The sequence below is a fragment of the Brienomyrus brachyistius genome, unplaced genomic scaffold (genome assembly GCF_023856365.1).
Source record: "Brienomyrus brachyistius isolate T26 unplaced genomic scaffold, BBRACH_0.4 scaffold36, whole genome shotgun sequence".
Classification (NCBI taxonomy): Eukaryota; Metazoa; Chordata; class Actinopteri; order Osteoglossiformes; family Mormyridae; genus Brienomyrus; species Brienomyrus brachyistius.
This window is the reverse complement of record NW_026042311.1, coordinates 2,130,942-2,157,197: the sequence shown is the minus strand read 5'-3', so window position 1 is coordinate 2,157,197 and position 26,256 is coordinate 2,130,942. Positions and strand designations below refer to the sequence as shown.

Here is a 26,256-nt window from a genome sequence, read left to right as displayed (position 1 = left end):
TCCCAGTCCTGGTTCTGCATGTACAGCTTGCATGTTCTCCCCGTGTTCCTCTGGGTTTCCTCAGGTTTCCTCATGCTGTCCAAGATCATGCAGTTTGGTGAATTAGTGTCTCTTGATTGTCCTCAGCATGTGAGTGAGTGTTTGCCCTGTGATGGACTGGCATCCCATCCAGGGTGTCTCTGCCTTGTGCCCTGTGCTTCCTGTGATGTGTGTGTCCCATAACCCTGTACTGCAGTTATTGGAATTTGTTGGATACTTTTTTGATATATGATCTTTCTGTTCCTGGGGATGGCTGAAGCTGGTCCATTAACTTTTGGCTTAAATATAAGAGTAGTGTTCAATTTTCATTATTAGAGTATGGAATTATTTTGGATGATTAAAATGATCACTCTGAACTTGACTGTCCTTCCTAACATAAATACACTCCCTGCACAAACACACAGAAAGAAAAGGAAGAGATGACATATATTTTCATGAATATTGTATATAGAATAATGTAAAAAAACAAATCTGTGCATTGACAGCACTTGTCAAAGCTTGTTCTGTCTAATCCTGACACAGTCTGTCTATAACTGCACATCCCTGCATGTTTCACCTGAAACCACATGATCCCAAACGTGATTCTAAACCGACACAGAAATTCATTCTCAGTAGATCTGCTCTCTTATACCTTTATACCTAATTTCTATCTACTGCACAAAATCAAAGAGTAGGATTATAGTTTGTTTACAGAAAAACAATGTCAGTAACTGTTATTCTCATAAAAGATAAATAAATGTTCGCTTTGGGTACAGTTTGTATAATGTACTATTTTGTTCATAAACTGCAGCTCCACTGTTTGCCCAGTCTGCTCTTCTCAGTCTGGTCTCAGTCCAAAACCACACCTGCTGCAGTCTGAGAAGCAGGAAGTTCCTCCCACTGTCACACACAAACGACTGTGAGAGAAAACGAGACTGAATCCTATCAGTGTTCGTGGTAAAATGGCAGAAGCCAGAGTTGCAGTGGATGTAAATGAGTTAAGTTTTGCAATCTGTCTAGATCTACTAAAGGATCCAGTAACTATTCCCTGTGGACACAGTTACTGTATGAGCTGCATTAAGAGCTGCTGGGATCAGGAAGATCATGTTGGAGTTTACAGCTGCACCCAGTGCAGACAGACCTTCATACCCAGACCTGTTCTGGGCAGAAACACCATGCTGGCTGAAGTGGTGGAGAAACTGAAGAAGACTGGACTACAAGCAGCTGCTCCTGCTGACCAGTATGCTGGACCTGGAGATGTGGAGTGTGATGTCTGTACTGGGAGAAAACACAAAGCTGTCAAGTCCTGCCTGGTGTGTCTGGCCTCCTACTGTGAAACTGACCTGCAGCTTCACAACAAACTCCACCATGCAAAACAGCACAAGCTCATTGATGCCATCGGCCATCTGAAGGACAAGGTCTGTTCCCACCATGACAAACCCATGGAGGTCTACTGCCGTACCGACCAGCAGTGTATCTGTTATCTCTGTACGATGGATGAACACAGAGGCCATGATACAGTCTCAGGTGCTACAGGAAGGGCGGAGATACAGGTCAGGCTAATTTAAAAGAATTTCCCCTTTCTATCTAAAAGAATTTCCCCAAAGGGATCAGTGAAAGTATCAATTATTGTTATTATCTAAAAGTTAATTTTAAATAAATGGATTTTGTCTTAACACTTGTTAGTGTAATTGCTACGAAACACTCAGATCAAGTCTGGTTCGGTAAAGTTGTCATGACCTACTTGTCCGGTCTTACTAGCGGGGTTACTAGCTTGTCGGATTTAAGGTAGACTGGGCAAAATGTAAGTAAACGAATATGAAGTCCATTTAAACTGTGGTACCTTACATCCGACAAGTTACCCCGAGAAGCCAGTAACCCTTCATAGTACAGAAGAACTCACTAGAGCCACAGTACAGTAAGGCCGTGCCCGCCGAAGATGTTTGTACGGGACACCATGACACTCAAAATAAAATAATAAGTATATCAAAAAATATAAATACAATGATAAATATTTCAATAATGTATCCTTTTATTTTTAAATAATTTCATAAAATTTCATGAATTTCATAAAATTATATTTCATAACACTTGTCTTCTATGTATAATTTTTAAATTTTACAATTTATTGTTTTGTAATAATGTTGCGATTTTCATTAGACAATCATTATTATAAAATATTATTTTCACAATAAAGTTTAACTTTTCACATTATCCACATGCATATTTATACTGCATCAGGAGGTGTTTTGCAGGATTGGCACTGCAGCCACCGGATAAAACTCACACTGTTCCATTGGGACTGGTGTGGTGCTGAGGTGTCACCCACTGTACGGCTGCACTCAGGTTCTCATCCCTGAGGTGGTTCGTCGTGTGGTGGGTGCGGTAAGGCACTGTACTCAGTGTGTGCTCCTTACCTCCGTACCTTACCTTACCTACATCAACACAGTACAAATGTACATGTTATAAAAGGTCTTTCGGTACTAAGATGTACGTAGATTAATACTTTTCTATTCAAGGGTAAAGGGCTCAGCCTTTAATGCATTGTGTTGGTTGCCATAGGATAATATTTTGGCTTTCAATGATAACCAGTGAAGCTCAAAATTTATGAAAATATTAACAAAGAGGTTCATTGTTTTGTCTGATATGCTGAATTATGTCTGACTTGGAACAAATGAAGTAAAAGTAGTCAGGGCTGGAGTGGGACTGAATATCTAACCAGGAATTCAAGCCCCCGGACAGCCCAATATAAAACGATATAAACAATTACACTGTTATTATATGTTTCTATTCACACATCCATTTTCTTGGCTACTGAACACACATTCTTACCTACATGCTTTAATTTTACCTTCATGTCATTTTTACCGGCACATTTCACTAATATTAATAACGCGTGGAGCAGCTTTGACATAAATAATGAAGCTTCGTCTCAGTGCCTGTCCTTCTGTCTCTTCCCCGTGTGGCCAGCAGCCATCGCTGTCCATCCCCTTTGTCCTCTCATCGTCTTTGGCCCTAGTGTGTTCTTCCTTTTCCCCACATGGCTGCATTTGACTCAATGGGATGAGTGTGTGACACAGAGGCTGGGACCAGCTGGTTATGGGTTTGAGGCAGGTCAGGAACCAACCTCACCTCTTTCATTTAATTATTGCTTTTCTATTCTTCCCAGTGTTTGTTAGTTCTCTGTTCTGCTTGTGAAGCTTGTGCCTTGTTTTATTATGTTCCACATGTTTCTGTACTTTCTAAGTATTGAATTCCTTGTGTGTGTTTCTTACTTTCAGTGTTTGTGGGAGTTTTCCTAGTCTTGTGTTCATTAATATAAGTTACTGCACTTGTTGCCTGTTTTCCCTGCACTGTTGTTATTGGTTAATTGTCTCACATCTGTCTTTGTTAGTTCGCTACAGCAGCTTGAGCATTAGATTGGCTACAGAAACCTGCAATGCAGGTTGTGTGTCTGACACAGACAATCACATTTTGTGCAGCGTCAGTGTGAGCCATCGGACTTTATTCTGTATTCCCCACTCCTCCATCAGGCTGCCTCGACTGCAGCCATGTTTTCTGCAGAATGAGACTCTGGGAATTTTCCTGCTCCCAATAATACGGTCGACAGCTCAGTCTTATCATTTATAAAATGGCATTTGACTGCTAAATAAGCTTCCATATGTATGAATGTCCACATGTCAGATGTTAGTCTTACTGCTTTGGCCTTTCTCACCTCTTCCTTTGCTTTCACTTTTTCTATCTTAAATGTTTCTGTCACCAAACCCTTTCATGTTTGCCTGGATGGGAGAATGTAGGTTGGATCCAGGATCCCCACAACCTCCCTAAATCCTGCGTTATCCACTATGGTGAAGGGTTGTGCATATTGACCAAAGCTTCATCAATCATTTGTTTCTTGGTCTCTATACTGGGAAAATTATACAGATTATTGGGTAATACCCTGACCCAAATCTGATATTATGTATTCATACAATTATTATTATTATTCATACAATTATTATTATTAAATTAATTATTGAAAATGAATTATTATTAAATTATTATGATGATTAAAACTTACGCTGCAGTGTGTGTGTACGCCGAAATATGTGCTGTACAACAGGTTTGAAACCGGTAATGAGGATTGTGCCACATTTTCAGTTTCCAAAGCAGTCACATGGTTGAGTGCAGAATGAAGCTTCAGATGACCATGGTCACGTGTTCAGGGTGGAACGAAGGAAACTGAAGCTGTGCTTCAGAATGTAGTGAATCGCTTTTTTATTGTCAAGCTTAACATCACTAGCTGCCCCATTCCCTCTGTTAGTCTACGTGTCATTTTCTTAGCTACTTTTTCCCTGGTGAGTTTTGACCCCTTATTGTTCCTTTATTGTGTGTCTTTCCAGTTTGGTTCAGTCTCCTTAAATCCCTTTGTCTTGGAGCTTTTAAGTGGATCCTCACCTTGTTTCCCTGCCTGCACCAGGCTGCGCCCCAACATGCACATTAAATATATGATATGTTCAAATTCTGAAGAATCTTTAATGAATCCCCTTTTACACATTTTCCTTTCTGAATTTGCGTGGAACATCAGTGATGCAGACTTTGTCACAGTTTCCATATGAATGGGTCAAACAGTCCAATATTAAACCAACTTCCCTGCAGATTCAGAGTTTTTAGGGTCGCAGGAGAAAAGATGCATTGTTGTTGTTCACAGTGCAGTTTATACACAGTGGCCCATTATCAACTGACATGCGATCTGACATCAATCTAATAGGACGTCAGTTGAGTAGCCGGTCCTGCAGTGCAGCCCAGGACACATTCGCCTTCACATTGCTATAAGAATGTGGCCATATGCAGCCCAGACCACCTCCCAATGTGGTTTGAGTGATCGGATCTCAATGCATCTTCAATGCGTCCTGGGTAATTAGCGCTGTCCACTTGTGATTGGATCACCCAGGACGCATGTTAATACCAGGTGGAAACAGGACCAAAGGGTCTATGTCCATTGAATCCTACCTACAGTCAATAAATCATTAATGAATATCCATCCATCCATCCATCCATCCATCCATCCATCTCCTATCCGGTAATCCAGGTCAGGGTCAGGGGGAGTGCCTGGAGCTTTTCCCAGGCAGCATAGGGCCCAAGGCTGGGGTCCACCCTGGACAGGATGATAAATGAATGTAATCTCAGCTAATGAAACAAACTTGTTTTGTCATCTTGTTTCCTATCTGTAGAAACAAATGGGTGAAATACAGAGGGAATTTCAGCAGAGAATTCAGATGAGAGAGAAGGAGCTGCAGGAGCTGAGAGAGGCTGTGGCCTCAATCACTGTGAGTATGAACCTGAGGAGAAGATAACAGCTGGCTTGTGATCATAATGAATCTTCTCTCAGATTCAACAGATTGTAGATTTACAGACTTGCGCGGATTAATCAAATTAATGCTGCTGTGGTTTATTCTGGGTCAGTGGGATAAAGTTGCTGGATTACAGAGTTTAACCAAGTGTTGCAGCAGTAGTAGTTTATTTATTTAAAAAAATACCATAAAAGGCCTATTTGAGAAAAATGAAACTTTTCATAACCCAGCATAATGCAAATAAACACTAAAAAAGTCACCTATTAAACTGAGACCTAATGGTGACAACCAACCTGCCCCATACAGCCACCAGTCTCTGCCAAATCCCTGCAGCTGACAGTGTATGAGCTTAATGAGGGATCATTTCCAATCAGTGCTGGCTGGGTTTCAGCACCTGAGGCGTCCAGCATGGTGACGCTCCAAACCTCAGCCCTGTGCTGTTTTTATACCTCCTGTCAGCTCACATCTCTTTTGTACAATGAGGCTCTCTGGAGTCTCAAAAGGGGCCAATTGTAATTTACTGTCCTCTGCTCCCTGTGTCACCAACAGAGCTCAGCACAGTCAGCAGTGGAGGACAGCGAGAGGATCTTCACTGAGATGATCCGCTCCATTGAGAGAAGACGCTCTGAGGTGACAAAGCTGATCAGAGATCAGGAGAAGGCTGCAGTGAGTCAGGCTGAAGGAGACATGGACAGACTGAAGCAGGAGATCGATGAACTGAAGAGGAGACACTCTGAGCTGGAGCAGCTTTCACACACAGAAGATCACATCCATTTCCTCCAGGTAACAGAACAGCTACTTTGGCAATAAGAAAACCAGAGTATTCAAATGAATGCATATTGTCATTTGTATTTCAACTAGTCTGTCATTGGTCAGATGTTAAAGGTTCTGTTAATTAGATTGCAATACACATTTGTGTTGATGAAGCTGTTTAATCAGACTGTGTGTCTGTAGAGGCGCCAGGCTCTTCCTGTCACTCCTGAAGCTGGATTTGGACCCAGAATCTCTGTCAGTCCCAGATCTGATTTTGGGAATTTGAGGAAGGCAGTTTCTGAGCTGAAAGATCAACTGGAGAATGTTTGCAGAATGAAAATGGCAGAGATCCATCACCAGGTTAATACATTTTCTAGTCTGTTCATGTTAATATAGACCAGGGCTGGCCAATCTTACCCAGAAAGGGCTGCTTTTGCTGGATTACTAATTAGAGGACTGATTGGCTGAAGGGTCTCACACCTGGGGTTGAACAGCTGCAGAGAGAGTATGCAGTACAGTCAGCCTCACATTTGTGTGACCAAGTCAGTTTGTTTACAATAAGTTTAAATCTTTGTGATAACTGGTGAAAGAGCTTCACATTCTACTGGCTGCAAAACCCAGATCACATGAAACATGTTTCTTCTACATTACAGAAACCAAAAATCTGTATTATGTGTCACTTAGCATGATTTGCCATTTGTTAAAATGCCTGTTATTGTCCCTCATAATGATAATACCCCACTGCTGTTATCTCCACAGTGAATGAAGTCCATCTCCCACAAGTAAATTCCTTTTACTCACATCCCTGTTTCTCTCTGTCTCCTTCTAGTTACCAAAGACACCGTCCTACTGGTATTAGTGCCCAGGACCAGAGCAGAATTCTTACACTGTGAGTCTGTTCACACACTCGCTTCTCTCTCCCTGTATGAGGTGGAGTGTGTTTTATTGTGTTTCATTTTCTACTGCTAGTGGAGCTTCTCTTTCTCTCTCCCGCTGCCTCCTGGTCTTTCACATTTACATGAGCTTTTTATTTCGGTGGACTTTGAATCCCATTGCTAAGTAAGGCAAGTTTATTCAGGGTGCTTTTCCACTGCACCAGGTTCGGTACTTTTGGTTCTTTCCCTTTTCCATTAACTTCCAGTCGAGTACCAGTACCAGAAGTTCCAGTACCAAAAAGCACCACTGCAACTGCGATACTTTTTCGGTACTTCAGAACTTTGGTGTGGGACTTACAAACACGTTCATTGTTGTCTTGCCCGGCTCGTCCACTTCTCGTGTGTGCCACGCCCCCTGATTACCCACTTGTGCTTCCCTGATCGTCTCCAGCTTTGTCCACTTACTTTGATTAGTCCCGTCCTATTTAAGTCCTGGTCTTACCTGTTTCCCTTGTCAGTCATAGATGTTAGTCGGCGTCAGATGTTTTCAGTCCTGAGTCTCCCCATTAAACCCCCGTATACCCTGAATCCTGCCTGCTTTCCGCTTGCTCGCCCACCTGTGCGATTACCCGCGTCCAGCGAGATCGTGACAATTGTCAATTTAAAAGACAATTTTAAAGTCTAAAAGCCCAAAAAACAAACAGTTAACTTAAAAGAAGTGACATTGTAGAGGCAGCGTATGACTCAACTCCTGCTGATTTAATTTATTGAGAACCTGCAGCAAACAGTAACGTTTTAAGCCCTGATTATAATGAGCCGACAGTGTTAGCAGACCTCAGGTCTTCAGGAAGCTTGTTCCAAAGACAGGGAGCATAGAGACTAAAAGCTGCTTCAGCCTGTTTGGTCTTCATTCTGGGACACTGAGTAAACTTTCAGGGGTCTGGATGCTTCACAAGGTTCAAGGAAGTTAGTGCCATTTAGTGCCTTGTAGACAAGTAATATTTAATTATTAATCCTATGATGCTCAGGAAGCCAGTGCAGTGATTAAGGAGCTGTGTGATATGCTCCACTTCCTTGGTGTTAGTGAGGACTCTGGTGGCAGCATCCTGGATGAGCTGCAGCTGTCTGACTGATTTATTACCAAGACCTGCAAAGACACCATTTCAATAGTCTAGCCTGCTGGAAATAAACACATGAACAAGCTTTTCCGTATCTGGTTTAGAGAGAAATCCTTCTCTCTCTCTTATTGTGCTAGTTTCAGCTTCTGTTGGGTGGATCTTAAGCAGACCTTGGGCTGGACCTGGGAACACTGTACTGATGCCTCATTTCCACCAACATGGAGCCGGTGCTGGGCTGGTTGTCACTTGATGCCTTTTCAGAACCTGCCTGCATTTCCACCAGTTTAAAAAATGAACATAGGTGACAGTGAGAGTAAAGGTTCATATGTATTCCGTTTTGTTGGATTTGTTCTTATCTGTTCCAGAGTAAGTTTTTATAAGCTGCCAACTGTCCTCTTACCGATCGCGCTATTAAAGATGCCAATAACTGAACTTTGCAATCTGCCTCATGATCTCTTCGCCACTCAAGTGCCACTATTTTATTTATTAGACCTGGTTTTCATTTATAATGCAAAGTTACTCCGATAATAAGCTGGCTAGTTGTTTTACTGCTGGCACCGGAAATATTAGACAAAACTATATTGGTGATTGACTGAATTATCCAGGTATGCGGACGGTTTGGACACGATGGCCCCTCCCACTTGCACTGATGTTATGAGAACTTTTTTTTTTTTTTGTGGTGGCCTATAGCCTTTGACCGAATCACAGCCATGATATACCGGAGTATCTTCTTATATGTTATTGCTTAATTATACTGCACTCATAAAGCATTATAAACACAGCTATAAATATTTATAAAAAAGCATAACACATTATATCCACCATTATAACGCTTTATGAATGCTTTATGACACACTCAGCTATAAGGCACTATAGATACCTTCATAATGCAATACAAAGCATCCTTAATGCTTATACCGATCATTATAATGCATTATGAAGGTATTTATAGGGCACTAAAGATGAAAGCTTCATACATCATTCATTATGCATAATAAGCATGCCTATAATGTGTTATGCCTTTTGATAAATATTTAAAGCCATGATTATAATGCATAAGAATGGATTATTATTTGTTGTGATTTTTTTTTAATTACTAACAACATGGCCTTAAGTGTTACAGAGATTTTATAGTGTTCCGTAATCTGAGCAAATGGAAGCATGTAGATGTTGAACAAAGAGGCTCAGTGAGGATTATAATTCTAATTGGTGATCAGTGTTGACACACCACAGCACACAGTGCACAACACCGAAATGTGTCCTCTGCTTTTAACCCATATGTGACATCGCGACATAGCAAGGGGCAGCTAATTCAGCACCCTGAGAGCAGTGTTTTGCTTAGGGTCCCTCAGCGGTGCCTTGCTGGTCGGGAATTCAATCCAACAATCTCTCAATTACTAGTGCGCATCCCTAACCATTAAGCCACCACTGCCCACTGCCAATAACGGACCCTTGAGGAACTCCATATGTAATTTCTGTTCATTCAGATTCATAATTACCCTTCTGACAGAAAGTAGTGCCTGACTTGTAAAAATAATTCAAACCCATTAAATAAGGCAGCGGCTCCACCTCCTTCCCTAAGTGCTCTAGTCTCACTGATAAAGGGCAGGTAGGAGTAGCTGGTTTGATCAGGGCTGCTGCATAGTTTTCATTTGACCCCATTTCAGTTTAAAGCATAAAAATCAAGGTTTATCCTGATATTAAAATCAGTCATTAATAATGATTTTCCAGCCACAGACCTGATATTCAGTAAAGATCAGTTTAATGTATTAAACACATTGTCTGACCCAGTGTGTAGGTGACACACAACTGGAGTCAGATGAGAGAGAGTAGCTGTGGGCTTTGATGCACTTTGTTCCCCCTGAAGTCAGTCAGAGCAGGAATGGCTGACACTGGGGCTGCTCCTCACTGCCTAGTGTGGACTGTAGCTACAGCAGGGGATCCAAACCAATTAAGCGGCAGGCGGTGGGGTAAGGGCCCCCTGTCCTAGATGTCATCATGCACTGTAATGCTGAAAGCTGGGAAACTGCCCTCGCTTTGTTTGGGTAGCAGGAACGTTTGGTATCACTCAGTAACAGCTCATCAAAGCCCTTTATCTGCATCCTTATCTTGTGTGAGCTGTCTATGAGCAGTGAGGTTCGGGGGGGGGGGGGCTTCCTTCCCTCACATTTGCCCTTTTTGTGCATTCGCTGACTGTACTTTTTTTCAGATTCATTAATATCGTCCTAAGACGGCACCTGCAGTCTTACCCAAACTGGCTGTGACACTGAACATCTCCTAAGTCTGTGCTTTAGGGCCATGACTTCACACGACACGACTACACTTGCGTGCGTAGTTTACATCTATCTGGAGGACTGAAGGTCATGTCCACCGCGGGGCAGTGCGAGAAAACCATCTTGGTCGGTTCCTTCGTTTCCAGTCTCACTTGTTAGTATGAGGTTGTGGCATTAAATGTTGTACAAGGACGAAGGAGTCAAGATGGCGCTCTGAAGAACACGCTTTGATTAGAGCTGCAAGCCGACTTGGTTTGTTTACCATGTACTGTGAACTATATGCAGTTTTACTACTGTCTGGATTTATTTAATCATCCAGTGACTGCAATAACTATACATAGTCATGATTAGCTTGATGATAGGCTTGCTGACTTTCTAGCCTAAAGAAATAGGCTGAGTTCTGCTCACCTTGTTCAAGCCATTTTTGCCACAATCTAACAAAGGCTCCTTCTGCCTTATGTTTATATATAATCATACAATTTATTCTGTAAGTCACCTCCTACAATTTTTTCTGTATCAGTAAGACGAATGACTGGTTTGCAGGTTAAAGCAGTAAATCTCATTTATAATTTTGTTTTCTTCATCTCTTCCGATTCGAGCCAAGTCACTACTAAACCTTCTGACAAATTTTGCTACATGATGTTATTATTGCAATACTTTTTTCTGTATTGGGTCTGTTCCAGTGTAAGTCAGTTAATTATTCTATATTTAAAATAGCTACTTTATTTCTCAAGATTGATCTGTTTATTATCCAGTTTGAAGATATTTTATATCCAGTAGACGATGACAAAGATTGCATGTTCTCCCCATGTCGTCGTGGGGTTTCCTCCGGGTACTCCGGTTTCCCCCCACAGTCCAAAGACACGCTGAGGCTAGTTGGAGTTACTAAATTGCCCATAGGTGTGCATGTGTGAGTGACTGGTGTGTGAGTGTGCCCTGCGATGGGCTGGCCCCCCATCCTGGGTTGTTCCCTGCCTCGTGCCCATTGCTTCCGGGATAGGCTCCGGACCCCCCGCGACCCAGTAGGATAAGCGGTTTGGAAAATGGATGGATATATATATAATATATATAACCGCACACACACACACACACAAATAGATTATATGTTATATATTAGATAAGTGTCAGAAAAATCGATGGATGGATGGAACTGTATGAAAAATAATGCTGCTCATGAAAGTAGGCAAGTAAGAATTTCAGGTTAGAATTTCATTGTACCTTGTACGCATGACACTGCTTTCTTAGAAACTTATACTGCCATTAAATTTTGAAGATGCTGTACAAAGAACACAGTGTTCGGAATTTTTCTTTTCTTGTCTGTGAAAATATACAGCTCTTCTGGACACTCATTCTTAAAAAAATCAGATGCTACTTTAATACGATCTGTACCGTTAGTAAAGACAATGTTCCGTGACAAAACGTGACCATACTGCCACGCCAATTTCTGGTGGCACTGCACGTCGCGCATGCGTCTTGTTATCCTCATGTAAGTGCACAGACGAAGCCGGAATCAACACAGAAAACACGTGGCGGCCAGACTGGTACCTCTCCGCGCGCGTATAAGCGGACGTGTTTGTATAGACTTTTATGATGCATTTTACTCCTCCGCGGACGACCGCCTGCCGCACTCCAAATTTGTCTTTAAACGCCAACATAGATGATTTTGATGAGGATTGGGGTAGTTTGCAAACCCTACAGCCAATTTGCACGGTAATAGAACTGTTGCATACATATAAATGCGTATGCATATGTGTGCAGACTTGTTGACCAAATTGAAAATCTCACACCAGCCAGTTGATCAAAGCTGGCAGCCCCGTGAACTGCCGCTCTGAATTTGTAAAACGTAGGGAAACATACACAGACCTCGCGGCTGTGGTACGTGTGCAGGGAATATCAGAATTACTACTAATACTTAAATAGGACACGTGCGCATGTGCAAAGTACACAGCTTGACCAGAGAAATATGAACGTTTCCATGTACGCATACGCGGTGTAATACGCGAGTGCTGCGCTTTGCGGAGAACCAGCCTAGATGCGTCCGCGTTGGGAGCGTCGAGTCGGCGCGCTGCTGGAGAGAGGTGTGTGTCCAAAGTGGATTAAAAGTTCATATTGTGACCTAAAGACAAACTCACTTTTAGTGGTAATCTTTGTTGTGTAATTTTATGGTTAATATGTTTGATGAATGCTGTTTGTAATTTTATTTACCTGTAATTAAGCCTATTAGTTTAACACGCGCGTCTTCCCGCCGGCGTCGCGCGGGCGACCAACATTTCCTGAGGTAATTCACATATTTGACTTTTTATATTTTATGTATCGTACAGAATAATAGAGCGCAGGCTAAAGTGCAGTTCGGCCCCAGCGAGTCTCTCAGCGCGGCGTGTCTCACAGCGCAGGGGGCAGCCGGAGCGCCGCAGACTCGGGCGGCTACATGAGTATATTGGGAATAAAATGTGTGTATTGGAGCGAGTTCTGTGTGAGTGAGTGTGTGAGGTGTGACAGTGATAATGATGGAGATGCTGGGCTTCGTCATGGGATCAATCGCTCTTCCTCTTGCCTACAGGCTCCTGCCAGCTGACGCTGGACCCCAACACTGCAAACAGAGAAGTGTCTCTGTCAGGGGGGGACAGGAAGGTGACATGGGGGGGGGGGCAAACTCCCCCGTGTCGCTGTGCATGCTGGGATAGCTCACTGTGTGCTGGAGGAATCATTTTTACCTTATCAGAGTCTCACATGTCGCTGCTTCTCCGTGGCAAAAAGGTAAAATCTCTGCTTTATAACCAGTATAACCCTTTTTTACTCTGTCTGAAGTGTGACGTATGTTAATAATTGGGTTCTGTAAGCTGAACAAACATACAAAATGACTTTTTTTCTCTGACTTATGTTCTATGTTGTCTGTAAATGCACCAAAACTGCCAAAACAAATTCATAGTACATGCAGTTGTACCAATGGAGTGAATTCTGATTCTGAATAAAATAAAATGTAATGAAATCTAAGCCTGATGAGTGGGGGGAGCTTTTCCCCTCCCCTCTATATGTATATTTTATATTTCTGTCTATATATTGTATTTGCTACCTGTACACTGACAATAAAGGCTTCCTATTCTATCCCATTAATGTCCCGGTTCTGCGCGGCCCAGAACGTAACTGAGTAACAGACTTAATCCGCGCTCTCTGCTCACTGAGCGCAGCAGCCTGATATCGCAGCGGCGATGCTTTGGCCAGCAGGGGGCGGCAGACGGCAGACAGTTTATTAACTCAAAACCTACAGCGGTCCTGAGGTAACTTAGTAAAGATAATAACATAATCAAATTAATCATATATTAACTAAGTAAACATAAATAACATAAAATCTTAATAAGTCACGTTAGTACAACAACAACAGAAAGGCACCTGATCATCAATGAAGTAGTGTAGGTGATTACCAATTACCAGAAAAAAAACACATAAATCCTGTTTCATTAGGAATCCTGAGATATATACAGTACTGTGCAAAAGTCTTAGGGAGTCATAGGAAATGTTTAAAGCTATTTATCTGGGTAGTAAATTTATATTTTCTCAGTATTAAAAACAAATTTTAATATTAGAACATGTGCAAATTATGAGTAAAACAAAAATAACTAAAAGGAATTTCTTATGTTCTCCAAAAAGTTACTGATATCTTGTTGGATGGCTAGATGAACACCAATATGGTTCCTACACCTCTCCTCAGGTTCACCTCAGCCATTTCATGTATTTGTTAAATTTCACCACCAGCTCACTTAATTAATTAATGAAACTAGTTTTATAAAGTCACTGAGGTACTGATTAGCTATATGAGGTGAGCTAGTGGTCATGTCAAAAAATACATGAATATATTGAAAATACTGCCAATACTGGGATGACTTTAGGAGAGATTTTGAAACGGTTAAGGGCAAACAGTTTGACAGACATAATATCATAGGTTTAAATCAACATGGAGATCATTTTAAAAGTTTATGTGACTGCCTAATATATATATATATATATAATGTGTGCAGTTATATATATATATATATATATATTATGTGTGCAGTTATATATATATATATTTATTATGTGTGCAGTTTTATATATATATATATATATATATATATATATATATATATATATATATATATATATATATATATATATATATATATTATGTGTGCAGTTATATATATGGCCAGCCCACAGCTGTTTCTGCTCCCATTGCATTAATATGGAAGCCATCTGTTTGTGTTGATGTTTCGCCTGATATTTCAGGTGATATTTCAGGATGCAGGCGGGTGGACTGGGTGGTATTACTGTTATAGTGGGGTTTGCTGTATAGATGGGCGATTCACAGTTTATATTCCATGAAAGTCCACATATATTGTTCCATTCACCCTATTCATGTTCACCATCGCAGTGGCCAGCGTCCAGGCAGGATGTTCACCTGCACTTTTCAGTCTCTTAATGCATGTTACAGTGAGCAGCTGCCATTCTGCGAAAGTCTGGCTTCCCTCTTGGGGACATGATCAACAGAACAACGTGTGAAAGACAGTGAACTAAAATGATGTGTTTTGGGGCAACTCTCAGGGGGCGGCTGATTTATCACTATTTGCCCAATTGTGAGTCTAAGTCAGAAAACAAAAGCCTTTGTTCTGTTTTGGGCTCCTGCGCCCAGATGGGGTGACTGGCCCTGCAGGCTGTTTGACTTCACTGGCTTGTTGTCAGACAGTTTAGCTGTATCTGTGGCTCAGATCACGTGGGGACTTGTGGAACCCATCAGCTGGATCCAATAAATCTGACTGCCGTAGTCACAGTTAGCATCAGCACAACTTCTCTATCCATGGCCTTCTCACTTCATAAGTCAAAGTCAACTTTACTGTCATTGTGTATGAGTACAATGAAATGGAGTAGTAGGGCCAATAAAGGTAGTAGAATAGAATAAATAACAATAAAGGCAGTGCGACAATTAGCGTCCTAAATATATATATATATATATATGAAATTGCTAATGGCCACATTCGGATTCAGATATAAAGTCAAAGTAATTAAAAATCTGGGGCCGAGTGCCTGAAAGACTACAAGTCCTGCTACAGGTTATTGTGTTTGTGTCACAGTCAAGTTTCCAGCAAATCCAAGTAACTCTGGGCAATGACATACAGTGGTTTGCAAAAGTATTCAGCCCCCTTGAACTTTTCCACATTTTGTCCACTCTTCCATAAAGGCCAACTGTGTGCAGTGCACGACTAATAGTTGTCCTATGGACAGATTCCCCCACCTGAGCTGTAGATCTCTGCAGCTCGTCCAGAGTCACCATGGGCCTCTTGGCTGCATTTCTGATCAGCGCTCTCCTTGTTCGGCCTGTGAGTTCAGGTGGACGGCCTTGTCTTGGTAGGTTTACAGTTGTGCCATACTCCTTCCATTTCTGAATGATCGCTTGAACAGTGCTCCGTGGGATGTTCAAGGCTTTGGAAATCTTTTTGTAGCCTAAGCCTGCTTTAAATTTCTCAATAACTTTATCCCTGGCCTGTCTGGTATGTTCTTTGGACTTCATGGTGTTGTTGCTCCCAATATTCTCTTAGACAACCTCTGAGGCCGTCACAGAGCAGCTGTATTTGTACTGACATTAGATTACACACAGGTGCACTCTATTTAGTCATTAGCACTCATCAGGCAATGTCTATGGGCAACTGACTGCACTCAGACCAAAGGGGGCTGAATAATTACGCACACCCCACTTTGCAGTTATTTATTTGTAAAAAATGTTTGGAATCATGTATGATTTTCGTTCCATTTCTCACGTGTACACCACTTTGTATTGGTCTTTCACGTGGAATTCCAATAAAATTGATTCATGTTTGTGGCTGTAATGTGACAAAATGTGGAAAAGTTCAAGGGGGCCGAATACTTTTGCAAGCCACTGTAAACCACAGGCATCACCCTAACGGTAAGAAGTGTGATCTGCTTACGACTGACACGCAGTAGAGACAGGATCCCATCCAACACGGGACCCACTATAGGCTCACACAGAAATAAAGGAGAAAAACACCAGCTGCCTTTTCCAAGCTGTTTACATTCCTGCGCTTCCTCATGGTGACAGTAACAGCCCGTGTCACATGACCACTGTCATGTCCTACCCATCACACCTGCCTGACCCTCCTGTCTCCTCACTAGCGTGACCCTCATGGTTCATGCCTGTTGCTTGTTGCCCCTCGTTAGTCTTTGCATTTAAGTATCTATTTGTCTCGTCAGCCCCAGTCCGGTCATTGATGTTAAACCTTCCTGTTGCCTGTGACCTTCCCGGTTGCCAGTCCTCCCATTTGTGATCCCTCACAATCCTCTTTGTTTCCAGTCTCAGCCCATCTAGTTCAGCAAACCCCCTTTTTGTTTCGCTACCAAGGATACAGAGATGAGAGTCTTTTACCAAGCCTACAGTGTCCAGAGTGGATGAGCATGACCACAGTGAGAAGAGGATCTGATGGATGGAGGACCTAAGTACCATAATCTTAGTAACGCATGAGCAGAATTGGACCATAAGAGGAACTGGCCGGCTCCATCTCACACATGGTACGTGGGTGTAGAAGTTACTCAAAACCATATGGCTGAAATCCTCCACATGTGCATTTTGAATGTATTGGGCATGTTGTCCTGTTTTAACCATGAGAATCCTGTGAGGGGCGGCTCAGTGGGTCACTAATGGCCCTCTGTAACTCTCCTAACCCTCCCCAGCTGTATCCCATCGCTGACGTTCTCCACCCTGGTCTGTTAGCCTCCTACACCTCTCTCCCGTCGGTGATTACTGTGTATAAATGTTCCTGCTCTCATGGTTCCTCAGCTCCGTCATCATTCTTCCAAGTGCTGTTTGCTGTATTCCCTTAATAAAGCCTGTGTCTTTCCCAGAGCTACTGCATCTGAGTCGTCCTTAACCCAGATTATATTACTCATAACATAGAATATCCATTTACATTTAACCCCATGGACATTAGGCTTTTCTCCCAGGGGTCTAAGGTCAGAGAGACCAATTGGACCAATTCGTCCAGATAAATACATTTGTAAAAGAAGTAGTGAATACGTTTCCAATCAATTCCTATTACACATTGATGTTATAATCAGAAGCCACATTGTGAAATGGAATATATCCAAACAGCATTTTAATCTGACCAGTAGGGTATGCTGTTGTACCACTTGTAGAAACACTTTTGCATTTACGAGATTTGTTTACCCAAAGTGACTTACAGCAGTGGGAAGGGTTATGTTTTATGCATATTCTTGGGGGATTTGAACCCATGACCAATGCATCATAAATGCAACACTCTACTTGTTCAGCTAGAGAATCTCTATGAAAAAAGTCCTAATGACTTGAAGTAATCAGCTCCTAATGCCAGGTAGCTGAAAACACAATGAGGTTCTTCCTCAATGTGATGCTGCCCAACCCAGCAGACGGGAATCTGATGAATCAGACACGCTTGCCAGTGTCCAGTTTAACTTTTGGGGTCCGTGGACTCGACGGCCAATCAGAGATGGCAGACAGCTGTCCACATGGCCCCGATTGAGCGGTACGTTTGCGTAACCTGCTGGCTGTAAAAGGAGACCATGTGTTTGAATGCTGCATCGCAGGCCTGACACATGAGAAAGACCAGATGCCAGCCACCTCAGACATGTGGATTTTATCTGTGTTCCACAGGCACTTCCATATAAGTGATTTACAGGAACAGCCAGTCTAGTGCAGGGCAGGGCAAACTCCCTCATGCATATACTGGTTTTAGCACAGCTTCATTGTAAAGCATATCAGATGGCCTCAGAATCCTGCTCCCTGCTTAATACAAGGTGAATAGGGAGTAGGAACTGGGGGACTAAGGAGTAGTGGACTATGGGATTAGGGGCCACAGGACTAGGAGACTATGGGACTAAGGGAATAGGGGACCAGGGGAAAAGGGGCTACAGTGTTAGGGACCATGGGACTAAGAAACAAGGAGACTAGGGACTTGTGGATCATGGAAGTGGGGCAAAGGGGAATTGGGCACTATGGACTATGAGACTAAGGTATAGAGGGACCACAAAATTTGAGCACTTAAGACTAGAGGACTGTGGGACTGCAATGCATCATCTCCGGAAACCTGTTTACTCCTGCTGGGCAGCTTTCATGTGGCACCCCCTGCTGGACAGTGGAGACACTACAGAGGCTGTGTATTGTGTTCAGTCACCTTTTACTGTAAATCACACATGGGTTCGCGCTCATTTGTGTCTGCTCTGAATCCCCATGGGCCGAGGTGAAAACTCCATCCACTTTAGGTAATTCAGGGGCCTCTTGCCAAGTTATGTGAGCTTCGTGTCTGATTCTTTGGGCTTCCGTACTGGAAGCAGTCCAGGGTAATTCTGGGAAAGTGTGGAGCTTAGACAGACCAAACTACAGCGTAACATGCAGCCAAGGGGGATTTTAAGATTTTGGTATATTGTGTGGGCATCTTTCTATTCTTGATATTGATTGATGTATGTAATTATGTAGTATTTTTAATATACGGATAGCGCACTATTGTATACAAAGCGACAAGCCAAGCTTGCAGTTTTGCAGTGTTCATGTGCTGCCACCTTCTGGGAAAACGAAGAACGGATTTTCAGATTAAGATCTAAAAAACTACACATTTACATTTTAGCCCATGTTACACTGGGCTTTCTCCCAGGGCAGTAAGGTCAGAGAGACCTACCAGAGAGAAATCTACCATAGTTACTGTTGTATATACATTTTTACTAACTTACATTTTACTTATTTATCAGAAGCTTTTATCAAAACGACATACAAATGAGGAAGCAGATTGACACTGTACGGTGCTGGGCGTCGCCCCGGTATGCAAAGTGCTTGGAAAGATTAAAAGCGACAAAACATTGTATAAAAGATCGAGTGCAAGTGCATCAATTATTAAAAATAATACTTAAGAATATCAGTATCAGAGCTCAGCACCAGCATGTATGGGCCCTCAGGACCTGTGATGATGAGCCCAAAAACACCAACGCAAATCCCCAAACTGCACAATATTGTGTTTTGAGTGAAACCTCAATGAGTCTTTAGGTCCATGATACTGTACCAATTTCGAGGAACTTTGGCGCTACATGCAATTCCCAAAGCGGACCACTAGATGGCGGCTTCCTACCGTGAGCTGAAACAGCCGCCGTAGGGGCGATACGCGGCAAGTTTCCCCAGCCGCCAACCGGCGTGCACCGGGGCTGCGTCTGGGTCAGGCTTTTGCCTGCTGCTTTCCTCCAGCTTATTTTCTTGTGTAATTTGGTGCTGGGCTCCTCGCCATATCAACAAACTCAGCCTAGCAAACATTAAGAAATCTGGATGCTATGAAAGGATCGTCTACCATACTCCCATATTCCACTCTGCTTTCATCCAATTGTCTTTGGTTTGTGCTGCTGGGAACCATTATCGCTGTCCTTTTATTTTTCTGCAAACGTAATCGTATGATCACATTATATCGCGACGTCCCTTGTCCCCACCCACGTTTTGTTGAAACTGCATGAAAGTCAGACCCACTTTTGTACCGTTTAAAACACATGTTGATAATTTTTTCTCCTGCAAAAAAGAGCATTTACTTTTATTTTGGAGATATTTTTTTGCAAAGCGACTTACAATTGAGAAAGCGGCGAGTTGAGCAGCAAACTTAAGGCGGTGTGACTAAGCAGGTTTGGACCCACGAAGCTCAAATTCCACGGTCAAACAATTAAAAAAATTTTCTTTGAGAAGGCAGACGCAGGCAGTCACTGGTGCGTTTGGGGTTAAGGGCCTTAGTCACAGGAGCATAGTGATATAAGCCACTGAGCCAAACGCCAACCCACAGCACTGACCTCTGGCAGAATTCACCTTTACAAGCATGTTTGGCAAATGCCACTAAGTACAAAACTGATGCACTTTTACATAAATAATTGTACTTATCATCAGGGTTCAAGTGTCAGAAGTGCTTCTGCTACTCTTTAGTAAGGTTGCAAATTCCATCTGTCCATCCATCCATCTTCTGTAGCCAGGTATACACACACGCACACACACAGGAGCACACATGCACGCTAACACGCACACACACAGAGGCGCACACATGCACGCTAACACGCGCACACACACACAGACGCACACACACAGAGGCGCACACATGCACGCTAACACGCGCACACACACACAGACGCACACACACACGCTAACGCGCACACACACACACACAGACGCACACACACAGAGGCGCACACATGCACGCTAACACGCGCACACACACACAGACGCACACACACACAGACGCACACACGCACGCTAACGCGCACACACACAAACACACATGCGCACACAAACACGCACGCACACGCACAGAGGTTTGTAATTATATCTTTGTGGGGATTTGTTTCGATTGTGAAAACTCTAATCCCAACAATGACAGTCTACCCAGCCCCAACCTTAACCACAAGTAAGCAAACAAAATACAAGATTTTAGGTATTTCCAGTTTTGTGATTCTATTCACAGATTTTTTATGAAATTGAGGTTATGTTTGTGGGGTGTGGGGAGTGAAAATGTCCTTATATGGCAAAAGGTTTTTATCTCATCGTGGGGGACATTTGGATCCCACAATGTAATACACTGTGTTCACAATTATTAGGCGAGTTGTATTTTTGGGATTAATTTCAATAAAAAACAAATATAGTGTCATCAGTCAGTCCAAAATCTTAATGAACCTGAAGCCTGAATGTTATGCAAAGGAAATGTGAGTGTGAACATTATCAGGGGAAAACACGTGTGTGCACAATTATTACACAACTATTAGTGTGCACAATTATTACACAACTATTAGTGTGCACAATTATTACACAACTATTAGTGTGCACAATTATTATGCAACTAAATGAAAAACCTACATTTTCCCATCTCCCTTGTTTATTATCATCTTTCAAAGTGCGAATAATAAACAAACATCACATAATTTTCAAATAAACATTTCTGACATGAAATATCAATTAGTGAGCAATATAGCCACCTCCTTACGGACGCAGCAGGAAGTGTGAGTGTCCTGCAGGCTGGAGAGAGAGCTGCTGATGACGCGCTCAGCGGTCCGGACCCTTCAGAAGACTGTGCAGACCGCTGAGTGCATCATCGGCAGCTCCCTCCCCAGCCTGCAGGACACTTACACTTCCCGCTGCATCCGTAAGGGCACCAGCATTGTGACTGACCGGTACCATCCCACCCACCAACTGTCTACTACCCCTCTTCCATCCGGAAGAAGATTCTGCAGCATCAGGAGCAGGTCTGCACGACTGTGCAATAGCTTCTTCCCCCAAGCAGTCCGGCTGCTGAACAGCAATAAGTCTTCCATTCATGGAATCTGGTATTTTTTTGATCTGTTGACGATAAACTTTTTGTGCAGCAGCAACCACAGCCTCCCAGACACTGTTCAGAGAGCTGTACTGCTTTCCTTCACTGTAAATCTCCCATATAAGCAGGGCCCACAAGTTCTCAATAGGGATTATGTCAGGTGATTATGTCATTATTCTGTCATCCTTAAGGCCTTTACTGGCTAGCCATGCAGTGGAGTACTTCGATGCATGCGATGGAGCATTGTCCTGCATAAAAATCATGGTCCTGCTGAAAGATGCTGACTGTTTCCTGTACCACTGCTTGAAGAAAGTGTCTTCTAAAAACTGGCAGTAGGTTTGGGAGTTGAATTTGAATCCATCTTGACATTTTCTGGGAAAGTAGAGTGTACCCTTGGGGAGGTGGGCTTCGGCTGGGCTTAAGATACGGTTTCATTAATGAGACTCACATGGTCAGAAGGATTGAGGTAAACGAGTCTCACTGGCTGTTTCTGAAAGTGGGACCCCCCCCCCCCAATAAAAATCTCACATCTTCCCATTAAAATAATAAAATTGTAACTCTCCACTATGATTATTCATGTTACAAGGTCCAACTGACAGCACTACTTTGAGGAGAGTTCTTCATCTTCTACCTGTGTGTTGGTAGAATAGTGATTCAGAACTTGGGCCTGTGATCTGAAGCAGGCGGGTGTTTGCCGTTGTACCTTTGAGGGAGGTTCCTCACTGAATTAATCTTGTTTGTATAACCCTTCAGCAGCGAGAGTAGTAACTATTGTAGTGAGATGGAGCTGGAGGGTGCGATCTCTTCAGGTATCGTGATTTTGTTAAATTGATTGATTAATGGCCAGCGTGCGTATATAAGATCCAGTTGTAGTTGTCTGTTGGACCGCCCTGTAACCAGTGACGCGAATCTCCATGTGCCAGTATCTCCTTTTTCAAAGTTGTGGTTATCTCCATCGCTGCAGTTTGCGAGGGCTTGGTAATCTAGCCACTTGCAGTTGTTCCCGTTTTAAGGTTCCCTTTTAATACCGCTTGTAATTTTTATTTTTTGGTGTTTAATGTGTATTAGTGGAAAGGCAAAGTAAAACAGCAGCATTTGTTTCTCAGGAGTCTGTATTATTTTGAGTAAATTTTGTTTGCTGGGCTTTGTGTATCCTGTCTAGTTTTATCCTCTGTTGTCATTATGGACAATAATGTTGTCACAAAGCTAAACATTGGGTGATCATCTAAGACAGAATTCCATGGCACAGCATAGGCCTTCATTGTGGATCGTAGCCTGAGGTAGAAGAAAAATGAGAAGCCAGGCAGACTGTATTCTTTTTGAATGTCCTGGAATGTCAAACGTATTAGAAAATGTGAAAACCCCCTTGGATGACCAGGGGGGACAAACAAAAGCTTTATAGTCTGACAGAAAGTGGAAATTGTTCCATAAAGGAGATTGTTGACCTATTACTTTTTCGGCGTTGTACCATGCAGCTAAGGTGGATGAAAAGATACAACCAAGTTTGTGTCGTGATTTACGAAGACCTACCCCTGGGAAAGGTAAGTCCTGGAGTCCGTGGGGATGCACTATAGCCGATTCAATACCTCTCCACGACACTACACTGCCTGCGTCTGTCCAAGTGCGCATAGCCCTAATTTGAAATGCCCAATGCTACAGCTTAAAATCAGGGAGGGCGAGGCCACCGTCTGATTTGGTGCGCTGTAAAACTGAGAAGGGTTTCCTGGGTTGTCTGCCGTTCCAAATTAATTTGGATACAATGAAATTCAAATCTTCAAAATTATTTGGAGGTGGTACACATGGAATCATAAAAGACCAAAAGATAAGTGAGTAAAATATTCATTTTGATTGAACGGCATCTTCAGCTAGAGAAAGACGTGGAGACAAAAGGCTGGAGGAGATAAAGACAGCGCAGAAAGAAGACGACGTATGCAGACAAGTGACAAACCACTGTTTCACAGAATGGCCAGAGAGATGTAAGTTAGATCCAGACATTAAACCATACTGGCAGCACAGAATGGATTTTCACCTTGTTCATGACCTTCTCATGAAGGGAGAAGGACTTGTGATACCTCCCCCCTTGAGAGCGGATGTTCTTCAGCGTCTGCATGAAGGCTATCAGGGAATTACAAAATGCCGAGCCAGAGCTACACTGTCAGTATGGTGGCCCGGTATCACAGCACAGATTAGCCAGATGGTGGACAGCTGGGTCCTAAATGGCCAGATCTGCAAGTTTTTCGCAAGCAGGATGAGGAGAGAAGGCGTCAGCAGGCAAAACACTACAACCGCAGACTCCGCTCCAGACCTCTCGCAGAACTGACATCTGGTCAGACAGTTTGGATTAGCACAGAAGGGACTGCTGGGAGTCGTCAGACCTGCAGATACTCCTAGACCATATGTGGTAGAGACTGATAAAGGTCATCTTTGGCCTACAGGGACTGTTACTAGGTCAAGTTGACTGGAAAACCACCTGACAGAATGGACTTGTGAACAAAGAGGGAAGTTCAGTAGAAGAGAGAGAGAGAAGGAGGTTGTTGATAGCAGTAATAGAAATTAATGTCAAAAGGTACACAGCACATTTGACTTAAGCTAAAAGGAGGAGGTGTAATAATAGGACTACTGTTCCCATAATGCTCTATTCCCCACAGTGCTTTTGTGCCTTGTATGCAGTATTCCAGTTGTTGTATTAAACACGATCTAACCATGTACTGACAGTCCCAACTGCTCATTATACAGTTTAGTCAGGGTGATGGACTAAATCCCATCAACTGAGGGGACAGTTAAGTTACTTTGGTTAGTCTTTATTTATTTTGGGTTATTTCTGTATGTTTTTCCATTTTTTTAATTTTCTTTAATTACATTTGGTTGTTTGGAGCCTATTGACACTTGATAGAGTGATTTAATGGACAATAAAGAATGTGCATTCTATCTTGTCCTGTAAGGCCTTCAAGTTTGTCCATCAGCCCACAGGCCAGCAAGCAAAGGCAGTTTAAAGTTTGTAAAAGTTTAGATGAATGCAAGTATTTTCTGGCTGATCATGTACACAGGACTGATTGCTTCCTAATCCTATAGTTTTTATTGTTTATCGTTTTATATGTTTTATCCTGATTAATTTGTAAGGTATAATGACAGACAGACAATATGTAAAAGAATTGTATGTAAATCAATTTTGAAATCAACCTATGGCTGGGCAATATTGTACAATAATAAAGTTTTTTTCATAGGAAATGATATTGATAATTATCACGATATAATTTTATTCTACATTTTTACTTAAAATTTACATAATTGCGTTTAAAAAGGCAATGTGAAAATTGAGAAACGTGGAAATTGAATTGACTGCAAACTTAAATCTAAATTTAATAAATCATATATATGATATTTGAATGATGTGTGAATGTGCCCTGCGATGGGCTGGCCCCCCATCCTGGGTTGTTCCCTGCCTCGTGCCCATTGCTTCCGGGATAGGCTGCGGACCCCCCGCAACCCAGTAGGATAAGTGATTTGGAAAATGGATGGATGGATGGATGGATATATATGATATTTGATGTATACACAGGCCTGTAAAGGACTCAGACGTCAATCCCTCGCACAGGCCTATAGAGGACTCAGATGTCGGTCCCTCACACGGGCCTATAGAGGACTCAGACGTCAGCCCCCCACACAGGCCTATAGAGGACTCAGACGTCGGCCCCCCACACAGGCCTATAGAGGACTCAGACGTCAGGCCCCCACACAGGCCTATAGAGGACTCAGACGTTGGCCCCTCACACAGGCCTATAGAGGACTCAGACGTCAGCCCCCCACACAGGCCTATAGAGGACTCAGACGTCAGCCCCCCACACAGGCCTATAGAGGACTCAGACGTCAGCCCCCCACACAGGCCTATAGAGGACTCAGACGTCAGCCCCTCACACAGGCCTATAAAGGACTCAGACTTCAGCCCCTCACACAGGCCTATAAAGGACTCAGACGTCAGCCCCTCACACAGGCCTATAGAGGACTCAGACGTCAGCCCCTCACACAGGCCTATAAAGGACTCGAACGTCAGCCCCTCACACAGGCCTATAAAGGACTCAGACGTCAATCCCTCACTCAAGCCTATAGAGGACTCAGATGTCAGCCCCTCGCACAGGGCTATAGAGGACTCAGACGTCAATCCCTCACACAGGCCTATAGAGGACTCAGACGTCAGCCCCTCACACAGGCCTATAGAGGACTCAGACGTCAATCCCTCACACAGGCCTATAGAGGACTCAGATGTCAGCCCCTCACACAGGCCTATAGAGGACTCAGACGTCAATACCTCACACAGGCCTATAGAGGACTCAGACGTCAATCCTTCACACAGGCCTATAGTGGATTCAGACGTCAATCCCTCACACAGGCCTATAGAGGACTCAGACTTCAGCCCCTCACACAGGTCTATAGAGGACTCAGACGTCAATCCCTCACAAAGGCCTATAGAGGACTCAGACATCAACCCCTCACACAGGCCTATAGAGGACTCAGACGTCAATCCCTCACACAGGCCTACTGAGGACACA

The 26,256-nt window shown here is 43.0% G+C and overlaps 1 protein-coding gene across 1 annotated transcript in view; it reads left to right on the top strand.

Moving 5' to 3' along the window:
- Nucleotides 1-1,165: 1,165 nt before the first annotated feature.
- The window catches only part of LOC125721948 (tripartite motif-containing protein 29-like), a 234,386-nt gene continuing 209,295 nt past the window's right edge, over nucleotides 1,166-26,256 (top strand). The window contains exons 1-5 of the mRNA XM_048998185.1: nucleotides 1,166-1,571; nucleotides 5,232-5,327; nucleotides 5,901-6,134; nucleotides 6,306-6,464; nucleotides 6,934-6,993. Of these exons, the coding sequence (XP_048854142.1) occupies nucleotides 1,194-1,571; nucleotides 5,232-5,327; nucleotides 5,901-6,134; nucleotides 6,306-6,464; nucleotides 6,934-6,963 (897 nt within the window). The 5' untranslated portion in view covers nucleotides 1,166-1,193 and the 3' untranslated portion in view covers nucleotides 6,964-6,993. The remainder of the gene's footprint in view (nucleotides 1,572-5,231; nucleotides 5,328-5,900; nucleotides 6,135-6,305; nucleotides 6,465-6,933; nucleotides 6,994-26,256) is intronic.